Below are 21,646 nucleotides of genomic sequence, written 5' to 3' on the forward strand. Positions count from 1 at the left end.
CCAGCTGCGCCCAGCTCCACTACTCCGTGCCCGAGGATCGAGAGCCGGGCTTCTCTGTGGGCGACCTGGCCAAGGACCTAGGGGTGGAGGTGCGGAGCCTGGCCGCCCGCAACCTGCGCCTGGTGAGCGAGGGTGGGCAGCGGCACTTCCAGGTGGACCTGGTGGCAGGCGTGCTGCTCCTCGACAGCAGGCTGGACCGGGAGGCACTGTGTGGGCAGAGCCCCACGTGCTCCCTGCACCTCCAGCTCGTCATGGAGAATCCCCTGCAGCTCCACCGTGTTGAGGTGGACGTCCTCGACGTGAACGACAACGCGCCCCAGTTCCCCAAGCCGGAGGTGGTGCTGGAGATCACTGAGGTGGCCAACCCTGGGACTCGGCTGCCCTTGGAGGTAGCAGAAGACCCGGATATGGGCTCCAACTCCATCTCCACCTATGAGCTCAGCCCCAGCAAGCATTTTGCCCTGAGCATCAATGTGAGAGGGGATGGTGTTAAAATGCCTGAGATTGTACTTGAAAAAGCACTGGATAGAGAGAAAGTGCCTGTTCATCATCTAACACTGACAGCCTTGGATGGAGGGAATCCAGTGAAATCTGGCACTGCCAAGGTTACCATCCATATCCTGGATGCAAATGACAACCCTCCTGTCTGTGACCCACCCATATCCAAGGTACATCTGGAGGAGAATGTGCCAGTGGGCACTCTGGTCACCAAGTTGAATGTCACCGACCTGGATGAAGGTCCCAACGGGGATGTGGAATACTCGTTCAAAACCAGCAATAACGCACCTGGTAAATTCACCAAGCTGTTCTCCTTAGATCCCCGGACAGGGGAGATCAGAACCAAAGCCCTGCTGGATTATGAGGAATCCAGTGCTTATGAGATTGCTGTTCGAGCCAGGGACAAGGGATCCCCAGCCATGGAAGGCCACTGTCACCTGAGAGTGGAGTTAATAGATATCAATGATAACAGCCCAGAGATTGTGCTGACCTCTGTCTCCAGCCCAGTGCAGGAGGATGCAACCCCAGGCACTGTGATTGCCCTCATCGGTGTGAAGGACAGCGATTCCGGTGACAACGGGCAGGTCCGTCTGCAGATAGCAAAAGAGCTCCCGTTTAAACTGGTGTCATCTTTTAAAGAGCACTTCTCACTGGTCACAAGTGGTCCCCTTGATCGGGAGAAGGCCAGTGGATACAACATCACAGTGAGGGCTGTGGATTCTGGGTCCCCCCAGAGGGCCACACAAAAAACCTTTTACCTCCGCATTGCTGACGTGAACGATAACGCCCCGAATTTCTCCAGCCCTTTTGATACAGCTCACGTTCAGGAAAACTCCCTTCCTGGAACTTCTGTCTTTTCAGTGTCAGCGTCTGATCCTGATGAGGGTAGCAATGCCAAGCTGTCTTACTCCATCCTGGATAATGGGATGCAGGATGTACCCGTCTCAACCTACTTCCGAATAGACCAGGACAACGGCACCATCTACACCGTGCGAGCTCTGGATTACGAACAGGACAAGGTGTTCCAGGTGCCTGTGCAGGTGAAGGATGCTGGGTCTCCTGTGCTGAGTAGCACTGCTGTGGTCCATGTGTTCGTCCTGGATGAGAACGACAATGCTCCCAACATTGTCTATCCCTCTGTCCCCAAGGGCTCTGCCTTCCACCAGGCCATCCCGACCTTGGCAGAGCCTGGCTATCTGGTCACCAAAGTTGTAGCAGTTGATGCTGATAGTGGCCACAATGCCTGGCTGTCCTACCAGCTGCAGGAGACGGCTGAGGCTTTGCCTTTCCAAGTGGAACGCCGCTCTGGAGAGATAAGGCTTGCACAGGCTCTCAGGGAGTCAGAAGATTCCCACAGGCTGGTGGTCGAAGTGAGGGACAATGGCACACCGTCCCTCTCGGCCTCCGTGGTAATAGTCATTTCTCCGGAGGAAAACAGCGTGCAGGACTTCTCCAAGTCCTTGGACCTCCCGCAGTCTTCTCCCCAGGACACCAACCTAACGCTTTACCTCATCATCTCCTTGGTGTCCATTTCCCTCGTGTCCTGCGTGATGTTTGCTCTGGTGGCTGCCCGGTGTCTCAAAGCTGGCAGTGCCAGCTGGACCTTGGCGGGTTGCTGCCGGGGGACTGGCCGCAAGCCCGCCTCCCATTTCCGAGGGCAGATGAAGCCAGATGGCTTCATCAAGTACCTGGACGTGGGAGGAGCGGGTTTGACCTCCCAGGCACAGAACTACACCTCCTGTTTCTCGCCCATGTCTGAGCAGAGCGATTTCCTCTTTGTAAAGCCTTTCAGCCATTCTAGCACTGCGGAGACCGTGGCTGCCTATGAGCAGGTGACCAGCACCTTAGCGAGTCCCTGCGATGGGGTAAGAGATGGGTCTTTCTTACTGTCCTCTCTGCTAAGTGCAACAGTCTGTAATATCCAGGCCAGCTGGCTCTTCTCTGTCTGCCCTTCCTCCTAAGAAAGTGGCCTCGGGGAATGTGTGTCACCGTCACCTCCTGGGAGGTGGCAGGTGAAAGTTTTGGCTGGGCTCGCTGGAGCTGGGGGACGGGGCTGAGCAGCACTGTAGAATCAAAGACAGCGTGTTTGTGGCAGTGGAGAGTTTCCTCTTGGCCCCGTTTGTACTCATTTCTTTTTGAAGTGATTCTTAGCGTGGTCAGGGACATGCTTTTGGGGGGGGGATTAACTTCTTGATTCCATTTAACCCCTTTGTTCTGCACGGCATACAAACCGTGACAGGGGAGATGTTACGTGGAAGAAAAGTCTGTCAGTGTTTCTTTTGCTCAGTTTTAGAGATGCACTGTAGAAATTTCTCATTTCTTAACCTCCAAGTGTTATTAATTACTGACTGTGCCCCAGCAAGGGATCATTTTTCAGCTTGAGCAAGGGGCTGAATTCACTATTCAGCACTGAACTACTGAAATGTCAGTAGTGGCATTATTCACAAAGATCCTGGTAACCTTATGTGCCCTTGGGCTTGCAGAGGCTGAGGCAGCGGCAAGCTTTGAAAACTTGAGCTCCTTGTACTCAGATGCCTAAATATAGATGTAGGTGACTGTGTTTAGCTGTAGCTTTTATAACTTGGGGGTATAAAAAGTAACGCAATTTTGTGTCACAAATGCCTGCCCTAAATTTGAAAATGGTAATTACAGCAGGAACTCAAAATATAGATTGGGAAGGGCTTCTTTAGTGCAGGATTGTGTGTCAGCGTGTGCAAAAATGTGTATCTGAAATCTGGAGGGCAAGTATTTAAACAGCTTCATTTGCATGCAGCTTGGGGACCACTGGGGCATCTATTTCAGGGGAGTAATTTATTCTAATATCTTCTTTCATGAGGATCATCAAAGCTGCAGAGAAATTAATAAAAGCACATCTACTAAATAAAAAATCTAGGTCAGCTCTGCCCTGTCTTCACTTTGCCTTAGTAATTGCATGTACAAGCAGAATAATCCCATAAAACTGATGTTCCATTGTGTGGACTGTGAACGGCTCATTCCTAAAATAGCTGAGAGAAGTGTTGTCCTTTCCAGGTAGTATGTCATCACTCTGGAGTCAATCAAGATTTAATTATTATTATTTAATTATTTAATTAAGGGTTCATTATGATTTTCGGAAGTGTGTGTTTTCCAGACAGAAAACAGCTCTGCTATTTAGTGTTTTCCACAAAGGCGTAATTCAAACAGGAATAAGCAAGCATACTCCATGTCCTTCCTTATTTACAGAATGTTCATTGTCTGGTGGTAAAATAACATGGGCAGAAAGTGATACGGGGGCTTCTTAATGAGGTTACAAAGTGTGCTGTTGTGTCTGAAGGTTATTGTGTCTCCTAAACAAATAATGCTTTTTCCTCTTGCTGTCGGAAGTTCATTCTTTTCTCTGTGGACAGAAAAATATTGTCGTGCTCCAAGGCCACAGCATCTAGGAAAAGTCATTCAAATACAGTGTATGAAAATAAGATCTCAGGCAGGCTTTTTTAAGGACAGAAGGAGGAGAGATTAGGAAGGTCTGTTGCCATTTTACCTTAGAGCATTAAAAGCATCTTCCTCAGTATCAATTAACTCTGCCACCCCCACACCCCCCCTTCCTCCTCCAAGCTCATTACTGTGGTACCACTGCTCCTGCTGAATTGATGCCCTTATCAGTTTATTTCATGCTTCATTTCTTTCACAGCCTGGTTTCCTGAGCTGCTTTGGAAGATCATTCTCTGAACAGTTTTTGTCATGCTTTTCAGTATTCATGCTGGTTCAGAATAACTCAGGAAAGAGGGGGGGGGAGCTTTCTCTTTGTTCTAATTGATTTGCTTCACTTGGAAGGAACATGCTGATATTCCAGACTGAAATAATCCAGGATCAGCTCGCTTTCATTTTTCAAAGGAAAGAATGGAGGTATTAAAACTCTTATTTTTCTCTGCAGCAAGCTCAGCCCAACACAGACTGGCGCTTCTCTCAGACCCAGAGACCTGGAACAAGTGGGTAAGTGCCTCTTTCTCCATTTTTTGTGTGGGGTGAAGGTTTCTTTCCTTTGTGTGTGCCACTTCCAGTGATGGAAAGCCCCTGACTGGCAGCTCTGAGAATGGGTGTCCCCTGTCATTGAGAGAGTCAGAAATGGAGCTGCTCCTGTGTCAGCTGTGTGTGGTGGGGTGTGACAGCTGTTGTTGGCAATGGTGTGTCTGGGTTTGGTGTCTACACCTCAAGGAGGACAGTCAGGAACTGGAGGAAACTCCAGGTGAAGTTGTGAGATGGTTAAAGGACTAGAAAATATGTTTCACAGAGAAAGGCCTCTTCTCTAAAGCAGATTTTGAGCATGTAACGAGATTCTGAGTCCAAATTCTTAATTCCTCTCCTTGCACAGAGGCCACTGCAAATCCCTGGAAATCACTCCCCTTACCAGTCCTGGAGCTTGAGCTCTGTGCTGCTGAAGTGTATTCACAGAATCACAGAATGGGTCAGGCTGGAAGGGGCCACAGGGGGTCACCTGGCCCAGCCTCCCTGCTCAGGCAGGGTCATCCTAGAACACATGGCACAGGATTGTGTCCTGACAGTTCTGGAATATCTCCAGAGAGGGAAACTCCACCACCTCTCTGTGAGGTGTGTGTGAGGCCAGAAAGGATGAGAAGCCCCAGCAGCAGAGCAGAGACCTGCCTCCAAAGTAAGCATTCCTGTCTTGCCTCTGGCCCAACAGTTTGCTTGTCTTGGGCCACAGTGAGAGGCCACTGACAACCAAATGTCCTTTGCCTCTCCCATCTTCCCTCCTGGTTCATAAGCAGGGCCAGGGCTCCTCTTCAGAGGGTGAACTCCCTTCAGTACCATGAGGATAAGGAAGAACTTGAACTGGGAGTCCACCTTCCTCCATGAATACCCCAGCCAGAGGTTATTGTGCGTGAGGAGGTGGCTCCAGGATAATTTATATGTGAAAAGGTTATATCTTTTGGGGCATACCCAAAGATTATACCCTTGGGAGTAAATTTGGATGATGTGCTTCCTCGTCTGACTGGGTCAGGCAGTGTGTCTCTGTGCTTTGTCATTCCTGGTGGCCACTTGGGCAGCTCCCATGGAGGTTTAAAAAGTGTCATGGAAGTGTTGGGGCCTGGATTTTGGTGTCAGAGCTTGCAGTTAGACATCTGCAGCGGCTGGTTCTGTCTGAGTCTTTCCCTGGGTCTGGCTCGATAATTTGGCTTATCAGAAAATTAAGAGATTGCTGTAGCCAACTTGTTGAAGTGATTAAACTTTGCTATTAGGCTCTTCTAGCTGATAAAGCTAAAATGGAGCGAGGGTTTGATGTAATTAGATAAAGTGCTCGTGCTAGAAACCAGCCATGGACTTTAAAACAAAGCTATGGCTGGAAGAGTTTTCTCAGAGGTCTGTTGAATTCCCCATCAGTGACAACATTTTAATCAAGGAAAATCTTTCCAACCATTTCCGCTCCAGTTGAGATGACAATTAACAAAGCCCTGTTAATGCAGAAGTGCACCATGGCTGCTGTAATAGTTTTGTTATGAGAAGGCAGTAAATGAGCCCCACCAGAGCAAGCTCTCCTGCTCCCTCTTCCAGCATCCTGCCGGGGCTCCTCAAGGCACAGAGCTGATGCAGTCCAGACTTCCTGAGCTCAGTGACAGGGGCCTTTTCTCAGGTCGTGGGACAGTGGCACTCACCCCAGCTCCCAGCCTCTGCCTGGAGCTCTTTACAAGCTCCATCCCCTTCCTAAGTGGGAGCAGCAGCATGTGGAGTGGGAAGAGAGGGGACAGGAGGAGAGGCAGCCTCAGACTGTTTGTGGGGAGCTGAACTATCATGGCATGTTAGTTCTGGTGCATGAGCCATGATGTTACCCCTGGGTGCCCATGATAGTCCCTGAAACAGCTGCTCTTAGAATCACAGAATTATTTGGGTTGGAAGGGACCTTAAAGCTCATCTCATTCTTTGCCCTGCTGTGGGCAGGGACACCTTCCCCTAGAGCTCAGAGCCCCCTGTCAGTGCCTGTTGTGGCAGGGGATCCCATAGCACGGGCTAGACCCCTGGGTTTGGAAAGAGACTTTGCCCAGGCACAGGCTGGTGCTGAAATAACTGAAAAAGCTCAGTGGATTTGAATCCCTGATGGTTTTCCCACTTGCCTGTGTCCCCATCTGCAGCGAAACAGCTCTTGCTGATGTTTTTTCCCTGGTTCCTTTCATCCTGTTATAAGTTAAATCAAGGGGATGTTTTTATTCTAAACCTGTGGGACAGTACTAAAGGATGAAAATAGAAAGTGCTCCCATATGTTCAGTGTCCAGCCCTGACATCTCTCTAGTGATCAAACAGGCAAATCCTGGAAAGCAGCCCACTCCCCTTTGTGCTCTTCCCGTGCTCTTCCCAGCGTTTTGATGCCTGGTGTGTGAATTCCCCAGGCTCTGGTTGGTAGTACAGTTATTAAAGAGGGGGCAAGGGCAGCAGCCTGAGCCTGTTGCTCTCTGTTAAATCCTGTACAACTGCTTCTCCTGCTGACAGGTGAACCTCTGAAGCACCAAGAGCTCTCTGAACTGCAGGGCTCTGCTGGGAGCTTGGGGAACACAGCCCACCTCTTAGCTGGAAAGGAAAAAAAAGTGGGATGTGCTCTTAACTCTATTTGACCCAAATTAAACAGCAATACAAACACGGCAGCTTAGGCCAGTGGTTGGGATGGATCCCAGAGGGAGGGATCCATCCCTTTCTGACCCTAAGCCAGAAAGCAAGCTTAAACCCATGCTGGGATTTCTCCCTTGCTGTCTCCATGGGAGCTGGAGAAGAAACAATCCTGTCTTAGCACAGCCCTGCCCATCCAAACAAATCCCACATGTCTCTGAGCACCTGGAACCAGGCAGAACAGGGAAAGCTCAGTAAGACAGGGACTGGCTCTTGATCTGGAACGTTGTTGCTACGGGACAACAAAGGGAATCTGCTCTTTGTTCTGAAACGCGGGAGAGGAGCTCTGGTGCACATGCTCGGGAAATAGGAGCTCAGACAGTCTGCTCTGAAAATGTGGTGGGGAGGCAGACCTGAGCAAAGCAATTCTGAATTAATCTTGTTTGGGAAAAACAGGAGGACAGATTAATTTAATGATGCTCGTGTTTTGTTTTCTAAGAAAACAAAGCACCCGTGCTGTCGCTGGGCAAATGCAAATGAATCCAGGCTGATTCCGAGCAGAAGATGCCACTCCCAGACAAATCAGATCAGTGGCTGAAGTGGAGATTACAACAATGAGTTGTCCAATGAGGAGTAAATGTACAGTCCAGCATCGTGGCAGGATATCCCTGTGGGATCATCAGTGTGGGGTTTCCCTGCGAGGAGGGGGATCGTGTATGGGGGGAGAACACAGAGACTGGTACCTTGTTGTGTTTTGGTTTGGTTTTTTTGTGCCTTGCACATTCATGGTGCTTGCCTGACCCCAGCTGCTCTTTGTTTTGATCTCTGTGTGATGGTTTGTTCAGGAAAACACCTGGCTGAAGTCAGGATTTCCTGCCTGGAGGAGTGGGGGGGGCTCTGTGTCGCTCACAGGTGGGCACAGGAGGGTGGGAAGAGCTGGTATGTCCTGGGCATCTTGTGGGAGGAGTGAGGACAATTCTGGGCTGTATGGACAGGCTGGAAGGAGACCCCGGGCAGAAGACACCCCAGAGACTGTGGCAGGGGACTGACCAGGAGGTGGGAAGCTGTGTGAATATCCCTAGCAACCCCGGGGGAGGGAGGAGCAAAGCATGTAAAGCAGATACAGAGTGCCATTTCACACCCCCTTCTACTTATCTTCTCCAGTCCTGAATCCCCCTTTGTTAATGCTTCCCAAAGCTGTTGCTGGCCAGGCTTCCCCTCCCAGGCTGAACACAGCCAATAGTGATGTTCACTTCACTTGCTCATTAAGCAGCATCTCAGCTGCTTTGTCTGACCCCATCCATCATTCCCCCCCATGCCCAAGGGGTTTGGGGCTGATGGTGGAGATGCTGCAGCAGTGCCCACAGGAGAGCTGGGAAGGAAAAGAGGGATTTTTTTTCATTCTTTGTTTTGTTTTCATGCAAGAACTCCAGGAGTTTGTCTTGCAGGACTAACCACAGCCTGCCCGTGTGTGCTGGGAGACAGGGAGGGGAGTAAAGGCATCCCAAGAAACTCTCAGGAGCATTCTTGGGGCTCAAAGCATGCAAGTACTACCAAAGAGGGGGATTGTGGTGTGGTTTTGGGGTGCTCAGGATGTCCTACATGTCTGGGTGGGACATCACAGAGCAGGCAGCAACTGGAACCAGAGGATGAGACAGAGGGAGACACGGATGTTCATGAGCTTACACAGCACGGGGGTGGATACCCAGCACAGAGACAACTGGCCACAACTGCAGGCTTTACCCACATCCTTCCTAAAAATAAACACTTGCTAACCCAGGAGCCACAGGGATGTCTGTGGGTGTTGTAAACCTCTAGGAATTTACGTTGTGAGTTTGTGTTGTGTTCTAGTGGAGCCAGCAGCAAGCGAAATGTTTACTCCAAAGCACATGCACAGGGCCACCAGTGGGGCTGTCCAGGTAAACACTGAACCCTTTACCTTCTGCTCATTCATGGAAAACACGTGGGAACATGTCAGGGCATATGCCAGGCAGAGGTGCTGGACAAGCTGCAGCTTCTCATTGGGGGGGGCAAGAGGAGCAGCAGAGAGAACGGCCACTGTGGGAAGTTTAGGAATTAATTATAATCCTCAGGTTTCCATCCCAAATGCACCCAAGGGTTGAAGCCAGCAGTGGTGTTTGCTTTGCCTGCTGTGGTTCCACATGTTTTGCTGGTGAATTAGAAAGGTCTTTGGGCTGAAATTCCCACTTCTTCTGACTGGTTTATTTTTGCCTGCCTGTTTAGTATTGAGTGTTTAGTGACTCCTGCCCAGCTCCTGCAGCATGTGGAGTGTGGGGCTGCTCTAAACTGCCACCCCAAGGCCTTGGGAAGGTGTGAGTGGAGCCCTGCAGCCTGAAAAATCACAGCAGCCTCTGGAGATCCCTTTGAGGTCATTTGGGGGAACAGCCATAATCAAAGTGACAGTGCTCTCCTAGACTGAGAGCTGCTGTGCTTTGTGGGGCTGTGGATCTCTGAGTGCAGGAGGAGTCGTGCCAGTGAAGGAGCTCGGCTCTGAAGGGAGGGTTTTCCCCCCTGCCAAAGCCTGTGGGGCTGTGGAGCTCAAATCACCAGCTTTTGTCAGGTCCTGGGGAGCCTGGGAGAGAACTTGCCTTTTTGGGGAGTATTTGAGGTGGTTGTTCATGCCTGATGATGCAGCCCCCAGCCTGTTTGTGTGACTTGCTCAGCAAACAGCTCGGAGGGAGCCACAGAAACAACAGCCAGATGGTTCTATCTGTCAAGTTTGGTGTTGCCCTGGTGGGTCCTGAAACAGGAAAGGTTGAAGACCACTCAGAGGGTCGTGGTTTTGAGGTGCTGGAGCATGTCCAGAGAAGGGAACAGAGCTGGGGATGGGTCTAGAGCATCAGGAGCAGCTGAGGGAGCTGGAGGTGCTCAGCCTGGAGAAAAGGAGGCCCAGGGGAGACCTTATAATTCTTTAAAACTCTCTGACAGGAGAGTGCAGCCAGGTGGGGGTTTGTCTCTTCTTGCAGGTAACAAGCAACAGGACAAGAAGGAACGGCCTCAAGTTGCACCAGGGAGGGTTTATGTTGGATATTAGGGAAAGTTTCTTCCCTGAAAGGGTGGTCAGGCACTGGCACAGCTGCCCAGGGCAGTGATGAGTCACCATCCCTGGAGGGATTTAAAAGCTACATGGATGTGGCATCTGGGGACAAGGTTTAGTGGTGGCCTTGGCAGTGCTGGGTTAATGGTTGAACTCAAATCTTAGAGGGCTTTTCCAGCCTAAACAATTTTGTGATTTTGTGACTGGGGTTTCCTATCAAACACTGCAGAGAAAAAGCTGCTTTAAAGGACTGTGAGGCTGCTCAGAGCCTGGCTTTGGTCTGAGCAGGGGCTGCAGCCTCGTGGTGCAGTGTTGGAGTGGATTTGAAGTGCTGGGACAGGCAGGAGCTGTTTTGATGCTGGGAGCAGGACTTGTCTCTGGATAACTGCTCTCCTTCCCCCTCTTCCTACGGAGCTGAGCTGATCCTGGGACTGGAAGCTAAAGGTTTTGTGGTGATATGTCCTGGTCCAAACCTCACCTCCCCTTCCACATTCAAGGGACCACAGAGCTGGTCCCCCATACCACCTGTGAGCACTCCTGCTTGCAGGGTCCACCCTTTTGTCTATTAACAGCCCAAATCTCAGCAGATTCAGTATTTGGGCATCTTTCTACATCACGTAGCCCTTTTCAGCTGAGTGTTTTCTTCCCTTTGTTTCTTTCCCTCATTGACCATCCTGGGCCCATAATCCCTTTATCTGCATTTGTCATGGCCATTGAAGTCTGAGCCATCCAGATCCTGCCAAGTGGGGCAAAAGCTGTAAAGTCTTTTATGGAGAAAGGGAAATATCCAAGCAATTGGGATGCATTTCTCATTCTGGAGAGCCCTCAGAATATCAGGAGTTTCATCATCGGGGTTTTATGCATAGAAATGCTATTTTAGGTAATTTAACAGGTGCTACATGTATTAGTTTAATTTTTCTCCCTCCATCTGCTTCCTGCACAGCTGAGCACGTGCCATGGCTGGCTGCAGAGCCGATGGATCCAACAAACAGGCACAAGAACCTTTCCAAAGAATTTCTCAAAATACCCTTCCTGGCGGGTTTGGGACACTGGTGGCTGTAGGATGGCCCGGGGGAAACAATGACTGATCTCAGCTCCATCTCCTTCAGGAGTCTCCAGGAGGGGGACCCTGCTTTAGTCCTCCTTTTAGAGACATTGTGGGCTTTTGTTCTGCCTCCATCCAGCAGAGCAGGTACATCCCAGCAGCTCCACTGGCTGGAAGTAAAGACTCTGTGGTGCTTTAGGAGGCTGGAAATATTCCCCTCCCCAAACACACACACACTTCCCCGCTAACATTTTCAGTCCCATCTTTGCAAAGTCACGATCTTAAAGCTGGGCCTCATCCAGGCTCTCTCCAGCCCCTGTAATTGCATTACAGAAGTGGATGGGAATGTGTGGAGCTGGGGGAGCGTGGGGGAAGGGCTGGCAGCATCCTCTGTCAGGGAAGGGAAAAGGACGGGAAACTGGGGCAATTTTGGAGCTGACTCCGTTTTTTTCAGAGGCTGGGGGAGGGGGGTGGGCTGTGGGATGCTGCCATGGGAAGCAGGACAGAGGGATGCTCGCCCTGGGGCTGTGTCCCCAGCCAGGGGCTGTGTCCCCACATGCCTTGAGTGCAGCTCAGGCTCAGCACCGGCAGGGCCGGCTCTGTTCCCTCTCACTTGTCACTTGGCCAGCCTGGGAACACTCAGGCTGAGATTTTACTGCTGCTGCTGCCTCCGGCTGGAGCTGCGTGTGGGAGGCAGCAGGGGGGGATGGGGACAGCTTGGAGGAAGCTGGGAGAGAGGAAAGAGCAGTGCAGGGGGGGCTCTGACAGGGGGGCAGCCTGGGGGGAGCAGGTACTGCCTGGGAATGGGGCTGGAGGAATGGGCTTGAATCTGGCTCTGGGAACTGGATGAGAAGGGGAGGGCAGGATGTCTGGGGGAGGTGATGGGAGGGTGGGAGCAGCATCCGGAGCTGGGGTGCAAATGGGAGTGAAAAGGGGAGAGACGGGGAGGAGAAGTAAATCCCAGTCACCCCTCCCTGGAGTGGGGAAGCCTGGGAGCAGCTTCTCGTGGGGTTTGGGAGGGGCTGGCTGGAGAGCCACTGCCATAGGAGCCAGACAGCCCCAAATAAGAGAGGAGGGAGGATGCTGAGGGTGTCCCGGGAAAATCCCCAGCCCCAGCACTGCCCACAGCCCTGCCAGACGTCTCAGAGTGCCAGGGTCTGGTCTGCAGGGCACTGAGCTGCCCTCTGCGTCCCTTGGGGCTCTTACAGCACTGCTCTGGCATGAATAAACTTTTCCAGTTTGTTGTGGCACTGCTACGGGCTCGTGTTACCAGCTGCAGAGCAAGGAAAACAATTTTTCAGGAATCCATGGGGCGGTTGTGCAAATAAATGTTTGGAAGGCCTTTGGCTGCCATAGTGACGAGCTCCATGGCAACCCTGCAAGGAAATGAATAATTCCGTGCTCGAAGTGGAATAATTCCCTGCTGGAAGTGGAAGATAAAAAGGGACCTGACGGCTGAGGGTGCTGCAAAATAGATGATCAGCAAATCACCCAGGTGCACCCATCAGGGGGGTGCTTGTGAGAGCCCTCAGTAATGGGGCAGTGTTGGGATGCAGGATGGATGCAGTGGGGCTGTGTCAGGGCCTCCACATAAGCCTTTTGTCTCAGTGTTCCCTGATTTCCATGTAGCCACATTTATTGAAGGCATGTGCAGGTCGTGCATGGGCTGTACCTGCCTCTGCTGACACAGCTCTGTCTCCACCATGCCCTGAGCCCCTTAAGATGCTGCACCCCTGGGCTTGTCTCAAATATGGATTTGATTCCTCCTCTCCAGCTCTGGCTACGCTGGAAGCGTTCCTGAAAATGAAAGCCAGCTCTTTTCTGAGCTTTGAAGTGTGGAGTAGAACTGAACAGAGAAAAAAAAATCTATCCCATGGGGGATGGGTTTTTAGAAAAAAAAAAAAACCACCCTATTGAGTCAATGGCATTTGTATGAAAAACAGTCCTTGGAGTCATTTCCATAGGAATCAGCCCTCCCATTCCGGGCAGGCTCCCTGCAACAGCATCCAAGGCTGCAGCTGAGTGGGGAGCAGTGTGAGAAGGGGGGGTTCTGGGGTCTGCCCACCCCAGGAAAGGGAAGCAGGGCAGGGCAGGCAGCCTTCTGTTGAATCAGTGATTCACAGCTGTGACTCACAGCCCCATCCTATAGTCATGGAAAACAGCCAGGTCTGGCCATCAGCTGTGTGCCTTTTCCACTTCGAGAAGTTATTTTTGGGTGTTTTTAGATTACAGCCCTTGTATTTTTTTTTTTCTGTGCCTCTGAATTCTGGATGATTGCACTGCAAGTAATTGAGGCACTTGAATTTCCTGCTTAGAGAAATGAGCTCAATACCATTTTTTTGCAACTCTAAGGCATTTCTAAAATAGCTTTTCTGCGTGGCGTCATGGGGAGCAGGCACACAGCTTTGGGGCTGTTTGTGCTGAATTTGGGAGCACTGGGTGCAGGAAGGTTGCAGAAAAGGATGTGGGGGCTGTCAGCTTGAACATGAGTCACCAGTGCACCCTTGCTGTGATGGAGACTGGCTGGGTTTACTGGTAAGGTTGTAGCCAGCAGGTCAAGAAAAGAGATGGTTGCCTTCAATTTGGCACTCACAGGTCCACACCTGGAGCACTGTGCCCAGTTTTGGGCATAGCTTTGGGCTCCCCACTGCAACAGAAACAGGGCCATGTGGGAGCCACCAAACTGATCCGAGCGCTGGAGCCCAAGGAAGGGGGGGAGAGGCTGAGAGAGCTCCTTCAGCTTGGAAGTGTGAGAGCTGGGAGCACTGGATGATCCTTAAGGTCCCTTCCAACCCAAATCATTGTAGGATTCTGTGATTCATATCCCTCTCTAGTCTGATTTTGTGATCCCACAGGACAGTAAGGGGACATAGGGCTTTGTCTGTCCCCCTCACACTGGGGTGTTGACATGACACAGGGACCAGACAAGCTCATCACAGAAGTTCACAGCAGGTCTGAAATGCTACCCATCCTCTGGAGGTGACCTGAGCTGGCTGGTGATACGCAGCCACCCCTCCCTGGGGCACACAACTCTAACCCAAGAGCTCAGAACACCCTGAGCAAAATTCACACATTTCTTGGTGCTGCTGCTCCCCCTGTGCTGTGCACTGGAGGGGTTGGGCTGTGTCCCTGAGCCCCTCCCAGGCTGCAGGGACCAACCCCCACCCTTCACCCCTGCCCTTCCAACCCAGCCCTGCCCAAGTGTGGTGCTCAGTGGTGCCAGCTCTCCTGCCTGTGCCTGCATACAGCCCTGGGGCCAAGGTTGTTGTGCTGGGGGAGTGAGGACCAGCTGGTGAGGGAGCTTAGTGAGGTCTGGGGTCCTGGTGCAGGTGAATGCCCTGAGCACAGGGTGAGCCTTTCCCTCTGTGCATTCCCACTGTTGCAGGGCACAGAGCGTGGCTTTGGCAGGAGGCAGGAAGAACTTCTGTCCAGGGGAGCCTGTTGCCTGCAGGAGGGGTGGGAGAGGAGAGAAGTCTTTTGGGAGGCGGAAAATGTGATGCCACATCAAAGAGAGAGTTGAACCTGGGCCTCTAATTTCAAAACAGAGTTCAAACCGCCGGAATGTTACAGTCACAAAAATCCCAAAATGTATCTGGCACTTCCTTTTGCTTTCTCTTCCCCCATCCCTGGGTGCCACCATCATACTGGGGAAGCTCCCAGAGCCAGGACCAGCACCTAGGAGGCTCAGGGTCGTTTCTGGACAGCTTTCCTGCAGCCCTGAAAAGCCTGGGAACTTCGGCTTCCAACGTGTGTGGGGGGGCAGGAGCTGCTGGGGTTAACTTGTGGCTGAATGAGCTGTGGTTTGTCATGGAGTGCAGGTTCCTAAATCCTTCATTGGATCTCGCCCAGGGCTCTATTCCCAGCCCGGTTTGTGACATTAACAGGTCACTGCAGCCCCAGGGCTGCCCCCACCTTGTCCTCACTGCCTGCATGGCACTGGCAGGACACTGAGGGCAGGGCAGAGGGACCCACAGCCGAGGAGCCTCAGCACCCCATGGCACTGGCAGGACACTGAGGGCAGGGCAGAGGGACCCACAGCCGAGGAGCCTCAGCACCCCCGGCACGCAGGCGCTGGGATCAGTCTGGGAGGGGGACACGCCTCATTTCTGGCCTCCTTGAAACTGTGCCACCACACACGGCGCTCAGGAGGGATATAAATAGTGCTCAGGACGCCCTGGGATGCGGCAGACAGCAGGTATTTCAGGAGTGATGCTGCTGGCAGGGTCGTGCCGGGGCAGCTTCTGCTCCATTAGTGGTTATTTGCATCCTCTGAAGATGGACGGGTGTGAGCACAGCGGCTGGGGATGGACCAGCCAGGGGATACAGGTGGTGTTGTGTGGTCCTGGCACAGGTCCTGCATGTCTTTGGACAAGTTGCTGAAGACCAGATTTTCCACAGAGTACCTGTGACAGCCCCCCCCACATCCTTACAGTCGGATATTGTGTTTCAAAGGGGGTTTGAACATATATTATAGAATCCCAGAATGGTTTGGGCTGGAAGGGATCTTAAAGATCATCTCCTCCAATCCCCCTGCCAGGGGCAGGGACACCTTCCACTAACCCAGCTTGCTCTAAGCCCCGTCCAACCTGGCCTAGGACACTTCCAGGGATGGGGCTGCCACAGCTTTCTGTGAAATCTGTGCCAGGGCCTCACCACCCTCACAGGGAAGAATTTCACAGGGGCAGGGAAAGCTTGTGTGCATTCAAGGCTTCTCTCCTTGCAGAGAGGGATGCAGCTGGGCACGGAGCTGCCCACACTGCAAGGTCACTGTGGCAGACACAACCTCCAAGGATGTGCCTGTGGGTCCATCCCAATTCCAAAATGTCCACATTGAGCCTGTTCTGTGTGTGAGGGCTGCAGCAGGCACAGGCAGCAGGGGCACTCGGGCAGTGGGGTGCTCAGCATGGCAGTGAGGAGCCCATCTGCTGCCCAGCACATGGCACTGAGTTGGCACCAACACTGCCCGTGCTGGCATTTGCAACATGTGGGGTGCTGAGCACTCAGGCAGGAGATCCCAGAACTGGGGGTGTCGGGTGCTCGAGCATGTCTGAGCAGGAATTGAGGGTCTGAGTAGGGTTTTGGGGTCTGAGCAGGGTTTTGGGGTCTGAGCAGGGCATTGGGTCTGAGCAGTGCTTCAGGGTCTGGCAGCTCCTGGGCATAAGGACTGGGAACACAGCAGTGGAGGAGGCCACTTCCATGCCTTGTAGCCTGGTGGTTTGAACACTTTCCTGGGAAATGGGCTTTCCAGTGCCCCCCATCTCACTTCAGGAGAGCTCCCAGCTGCAAGAGCACAGCAGCCCTCATTCCAAGGGAGCCAGCACGCAGCCAAGGGGCAAATCTTGGCATCCCAGTAGGTGGCAAGAGCTGTAGGTGGTCAGAGCACTGAGCTGGGAGAGGAGGGAGAGGTGCTCTGAGTGATGAGGTCACTCAGGGACAGAGCAGAGGGGGACCCAGGAAGCTGGTGAGATGTTTAGGAAGCGTGGAGGCTCTGGAGGGGCTCTGTGAGCACAGCCCTGACCAGTGAGCAGGGGCTGAGCACAGCTGACACCTGGCAAACATGAAAGCAGGGCTTGTTAGAGTGCACACAGACTGCTGATTGTAACCTCAGTCACAGAACCTCCTTAGCCAAAGCCTGACAGCATCCCCTGAGTTTTCCCAGGCAGATCTGTGATGCTCAGCACCCCCATCAGCCAGTCCCAGGGAAACAAGGCAGGTGCCCACTTCCCTTCTCTCCTCTCCTCTCCCTGTTGCTCCAGCCTCCCCAGCACTGTTTGGTGCCAGCTCTGCAGAGCTGGCAGCTGATCTTGGGCTCTGTTCAGAGCACCTTCTGTGGTGCTGGGCAGTTGGCTCCATGATGGTCCCAAAGCCCACTGTGCCATGGGTTTTTCTCACCCTCTGTCTTACAAATGAAGCTGCAGAATGGAGCTGTAGCCTGAAAGGTGCATCCACTCCCATGGCCTGCAAGAGGAACAGAGGATCTGGTTGTACAAGGGTGCATACACTTCTGGGGACTTGGGACAGCAATTTTTATGACATTACAGTATATTTTTGGGAAGGGATTACCTAATATCCCTTGGCAGGGGTGTCAGAACTAGATGATCTTCTAGTTCACTTCCAACCCAACCTGTTCTGTGATTCTCTGATTCTGTGTTGGTGGGATTTTGAGGTGAGGAGGTGCTGGCTGTAGCCTCTGAAGGCAGCAGGAGTTAGGTGGGTGTTGCTGGAAGCATCACTGAGTCCCCAAGTGCTTTTTGTGGTTATTCTTCAAAAGCCCAGTGAGGGATGGACACCTCTGAAAGGCTCTTGACTCCTGAGTTTTATTTAATAGAAGGGTTTGAAGCATGCAGTGGACAAACCCCCTCCTCCAGACTGAACTGCAGTAACTTGCTGTTTGTTTTCTTTTCCCAAAGCTCCCAGAATGGAGAGGAAGCTGGAGCCTGGCCCAACAACCAGTTTGACACGGAGGTGCTCCAAGCCATGATCCTGGCTTCAGCAAACGGTTGGTGTCCACCACGGGTGGGAAAACCACGACACTTGCTCTTGCAGGGGCATCTCGGGTTCCTGCTGTTAGATAAGATGCTGGTGGGACTGGTTTGTCTGGCTTCAAGAGTCCTTCTTCAACAGATCCCAAAGCTGGTGGGAAAGCACTGTGTGTGTGGGGGGGGGTCAGGAAGGATTCAGGCAGATTGCTGTAGACAGGGACACCTCTTCCACTCAAACTTTATTTCCCATGTAGTGGGCAGAACGTCACCTGGCTCATGATGTGGTTGTGTTACACGAGAGAGCCAGTCTTGAGGTGATCTTTTATAAACTACCTGGTTCCAGAAGGTCACACTAAAATGAAACTGCTGTGTTGCAACTTGCTGTGAGGTGAGGAGGTAGAAAGGCTGGATGCTCTGCATGTGGCAGTGCCAGGGAAACAGTAAATGCCTGAGTCAGTATTCCCAACAAACCTTGTGTCCAGAGGAGCTCCCTGGGTTCCTCTGCTGAGCCATGAACTCACAGAGGTTTTCCCCACTGGCTGCTGCTGCCTCTTTGCAGTTGTAGTCACAGGGGGGTGGTTTGGGGTCATTTTGGGTCGGTTTGTTCTGGTTTATGGCTGTGTGGAAGTGGTGGGCAGGGGGGGTGTTCCCACACACCCACAGTCTCCATGGCTTTGAATAAAACAAGTACAATTATCACTCCGTGCAGCACCACAGATAAAGAGGCTGGTTTTCATACAACCTTTATTTATAAATACCTCCAAGTCTTTCCCCCCCTGGATTTAAAAATAGAAGCAACAGCACAGCCATTAAAACCCCGTGCAAAATTTTTAGGATGTTTCCTTTGAGCTGTTGGGAGGGAAGGAATCTGAGGGATGGCTTTGGAGTTGCTTTCTTGGAAAGCTGCTGCAGCTGAACTTTGCTGCTCCTCAGACACCAGGCAGCCTGGAGACAGCTGCCCTGGCTGGGGAAGGGGACAAAGGTTGAGGCAAGGGAGTTGTTTACACTCAAGGGAAAGAAACAATGTGAAAATGTGTCTTTGCTCTGAAAAAAAGAGCATGGAAAAACAGCCTTTGGGGGTTGCACGTGGTTATCATCACCCAGGGCCTCCAGATCCGGTTTCCTTGCTGGCAAATAAAGCTGTTTTTTTCTGACTGCTGCTCCAGCAGTCCCCAGGATCAGAGCTGAGGGGTTCCCTTCCAAGTTAAGACTTCTATGGAGCCCCCGGAGCCCCATTTCAGCAAATCTCCCCCAGTCCACGAACCTCAAACAGCCCTGACCTCTCCCACGGCTTCAGTCATCCCAGGGGGTTGATGTAAATCAGATCCATCCTCTAGATAATGGCTTTTCCTTATCCATCCTTTTCTTGCCCTTTCTCGTTCCTTTCTGTGCTGGATGGATGGATGGGGACACAGCACAAGTTTTTTCCACTAGCACAGTGTTTTCATGTCAGCCCTGCTCTCTGTCCTCTCTTTCTGCTCTCTCTTTAAGCCAATGGTGTTGATTGGAGCAGGCTTTGATTAGGGGCAGCACTAATTACCCATTAAACTTCGTGCTGCCCATCCTTGGCTGATGTTTCCTGACTATTTAAATGATCCTTGTCTCTTACTGTCACCCACTGAGCTCTCTGTTAGAGCTCTGGCGTGGCAGGGGGGACACAGTGACACAAGTGATGCCCTGGGTGCATCCATACCCTGTGCCAGCTGTTATCCTTCACTTCAGCAAGAAGCAGAGCTGGCCCTGCCATACCAAGCCTGTGTGATCCATCTGCTCCAGGGATTAAATAGTTAAATCACCCTCCCAAGTCAGAGTACCTGGGGAGCTGATTTCCCCACAGGGCTGTGACCTTCCTGTAGGGTTTCTGTCTCCCTTCCTGGGCATCCTTCCTTTGAATTTTCCTCCCTTGCAACTGGGAATGACATGAAAAGCCAGTGTTTTTAGCAATCTGAATGGGCAGAAGCAGCTGCTAAGACATGCCAAGGAGCACAGATGCTCCAGGACACCAGACACTAAAGGGCAGACATCCTGTCCTTAAAATACTCTGGCTTCCAGTGGGAATTTATAGAGGTGCCATGAGATGGTGGGAGAGCAGACGGAAAGGCAGCCTGAGGAGATCCTTCTCCCCCTCAGGCAGGGCAGACACACTAAATTGGGGTCTCCTGAGAGCCCCACCAGCAGCTGCAGCAGCACGTGCTCCAGGGCTGCCTCTGGGGGATGGAGCCCTGAGCTGGTTATTTTTGCTGAAGCCCAAATTCTTGTTTTCCTCCTCAGGACCGTTTGGGACCATGTCTGGCTGCTGGTAAAGGCTGAGCATGACCTTTCCAGCAACAAGAGCTGAAGTGCCTTGCTTGGCAAGAGCACCTCGGTGCCCATTTATAACCCTCTATTGTTCCTGTTCTCTCCTCTTTTCAGCCTTAATGTCAGTGTTACCTAGAAACAGCCCTTCTCCCTTACCCGGGACCCACGGGCAGGCTGGGAACTTCACCAGTGGCTTTTTCTGCCTGGTGAAAGCTGTGCTGAGACTGCAAATTAATTCATGAGGACTCGGATGGTGCTGGCAGCCCCCAGCCCCTCCCTACTCAGAGCCCTGGTCATCTGGGATGGCCCAGGGGGGATACAGGGCAGCAATACCCGGGGAGGAGAAAGTTTCCAAGTCCACCAAGCCTCTAACTGGGCTGTTTCCAGCTGGGACAGTCCAGAAAAAGCAATTTTCGTCATGGCTGGAGTCTGTAGTGCACCTGTGAGATAATCCCTGCACATCTCAGTCCTCTCATCCCATGGGGATCATTTGTAACACCCAATGGGTGTGGGGCTGAGTTGGTTGTTAATGAATCAAGCTCCTGCTTATAGACATGCATCTCCCCAGCCCAAGGTCTTCAAAGGCCTGATGGGTCTGGAACCCATTTAATGGGGACTCTGGAAAAATCCTCCTGCAGTGAATTCTTCCCCAGGGGAAAGGGAAATGGCATTTCCCCACGCTGGGTCCCTGTGTTTGTGCACCACGTCCCCCCACCCCAGTGCACAACACTGTGCCTGTTTTTGGCCTCTCTGTGTTTTTCCCTCCTCCTGCTCCAGCAGAGCAGCTGTAACTTTTCAAACTGCAGTTGCTTCATACTTCTGACCCCTGCGAGGGAATGTGTACACAGCCATGTTTCAGGGGGCTGGTGGGATGTGGTCCAGCTTTTTGTCCAGCTTTCTGCTTGGCTTAGTCACCCCCATCTGCTTAGGGAAAAGCAAAAGCAACACAGAGACGTGGACAGAGCTGATCTGGAGTGAGGAGAAACACGAGGGGACCAGCCCACCATCTCTGCTCGTTGTTTTTCTTTATTCCTGCAGTGTCTCTGCCTGTTAAAGGGGGGAGCAGCACCCCTGGGCTCTGCCTTGGGCTCTTTGGGTGGCCTTGCTGGGTCTCTCCAGCCTCCCAGGAGAGCCTGTCCTTAGCCATGAGCATGAGGCACTTACAGGCTGAGATGGGAACCTCTGATACAGAGAGTGGGTTTTAGCAAATCATTTCTGAGCAGGGCTGTGCAAGGATCCCCCCCTGAGCCATGCACAGGCAGCTGCACTGGAGCAGATCATGCAGCAGCTCATGGCAACAGCATCACTTGAGCTTTACCATCCCCCCCTGCTCGTTTCTGCCCCTGCCCCCACGCATCCCCCACCTCCATCTGGTCTCCACCATCCAGCAGAGCCCCGGCATCCCGGGGGGGCCCTGAGCCCCTCCCCGCTCCTGCTTTCTCTCTCTCTCCGTGCTGGAGCTTTGCATAGCGACAGGAACGAACCTGCCTTCCCTTCCCCCTGCCCCCAGAGCTGGACCATCAGCCGCTCTCTGGCACGGATCTCCTTCGTGCTCGGCTTCCTAGAGCCATTGGGCGGTATTGCAGGGGAGAGATCGTCTTTCTCCTCTCCCGCGCCCCGCTCCCCGAATAAACCTGGCTGGAGAAACACCGGGGGCCAGGGCTTGAAATG

At 52.3% G+C, this 21,646-nt stretch overlaps 1 protein-coding gene across 1 annotated transcript in view; it reads left to right on the forward strand.

Annotated features, from left to right (window-relative positions):
* Positions 1 to 21,646, forward strand: part of LOC103764054 (protocadherin gamma-C5) — a 29,764-nt gene that overhangs the window by 6,484 nt on the left and 1,634 nt on the right. The window contains exons 3-4 of the mRNA XM_018073517.3: positions 4,412 to 4,470; positions 17,606 to 17,694. Of these exons, the coding sequence (XP_017929006.2) occupies positions 4,412 to 4,470; positions 17,606 to 17,694 (148 nt within the window). The remainder of the gene's footprint in view (positions 1 to 4,411; positions 4,471 to 17,605; positions 17,695 to 21,646) is intronic.

Source organism: Manacus vitellinus, unplaced genomic scaffold (assembly GCF_001715985.3).
Source record: "Manacus vitellinus isolate BGI_N305 unplaced genomic scaffold, ASM171598v3 scaffold_25_pilon, whole genome shotgun sequence".
Classification (NCBI taxonomy): domain Eukaryota; kingdom Metazoa; phylum Chordata; class Aves; order Passeriformes; family Pipridae; genus Manacus; species Manacus vitellinus.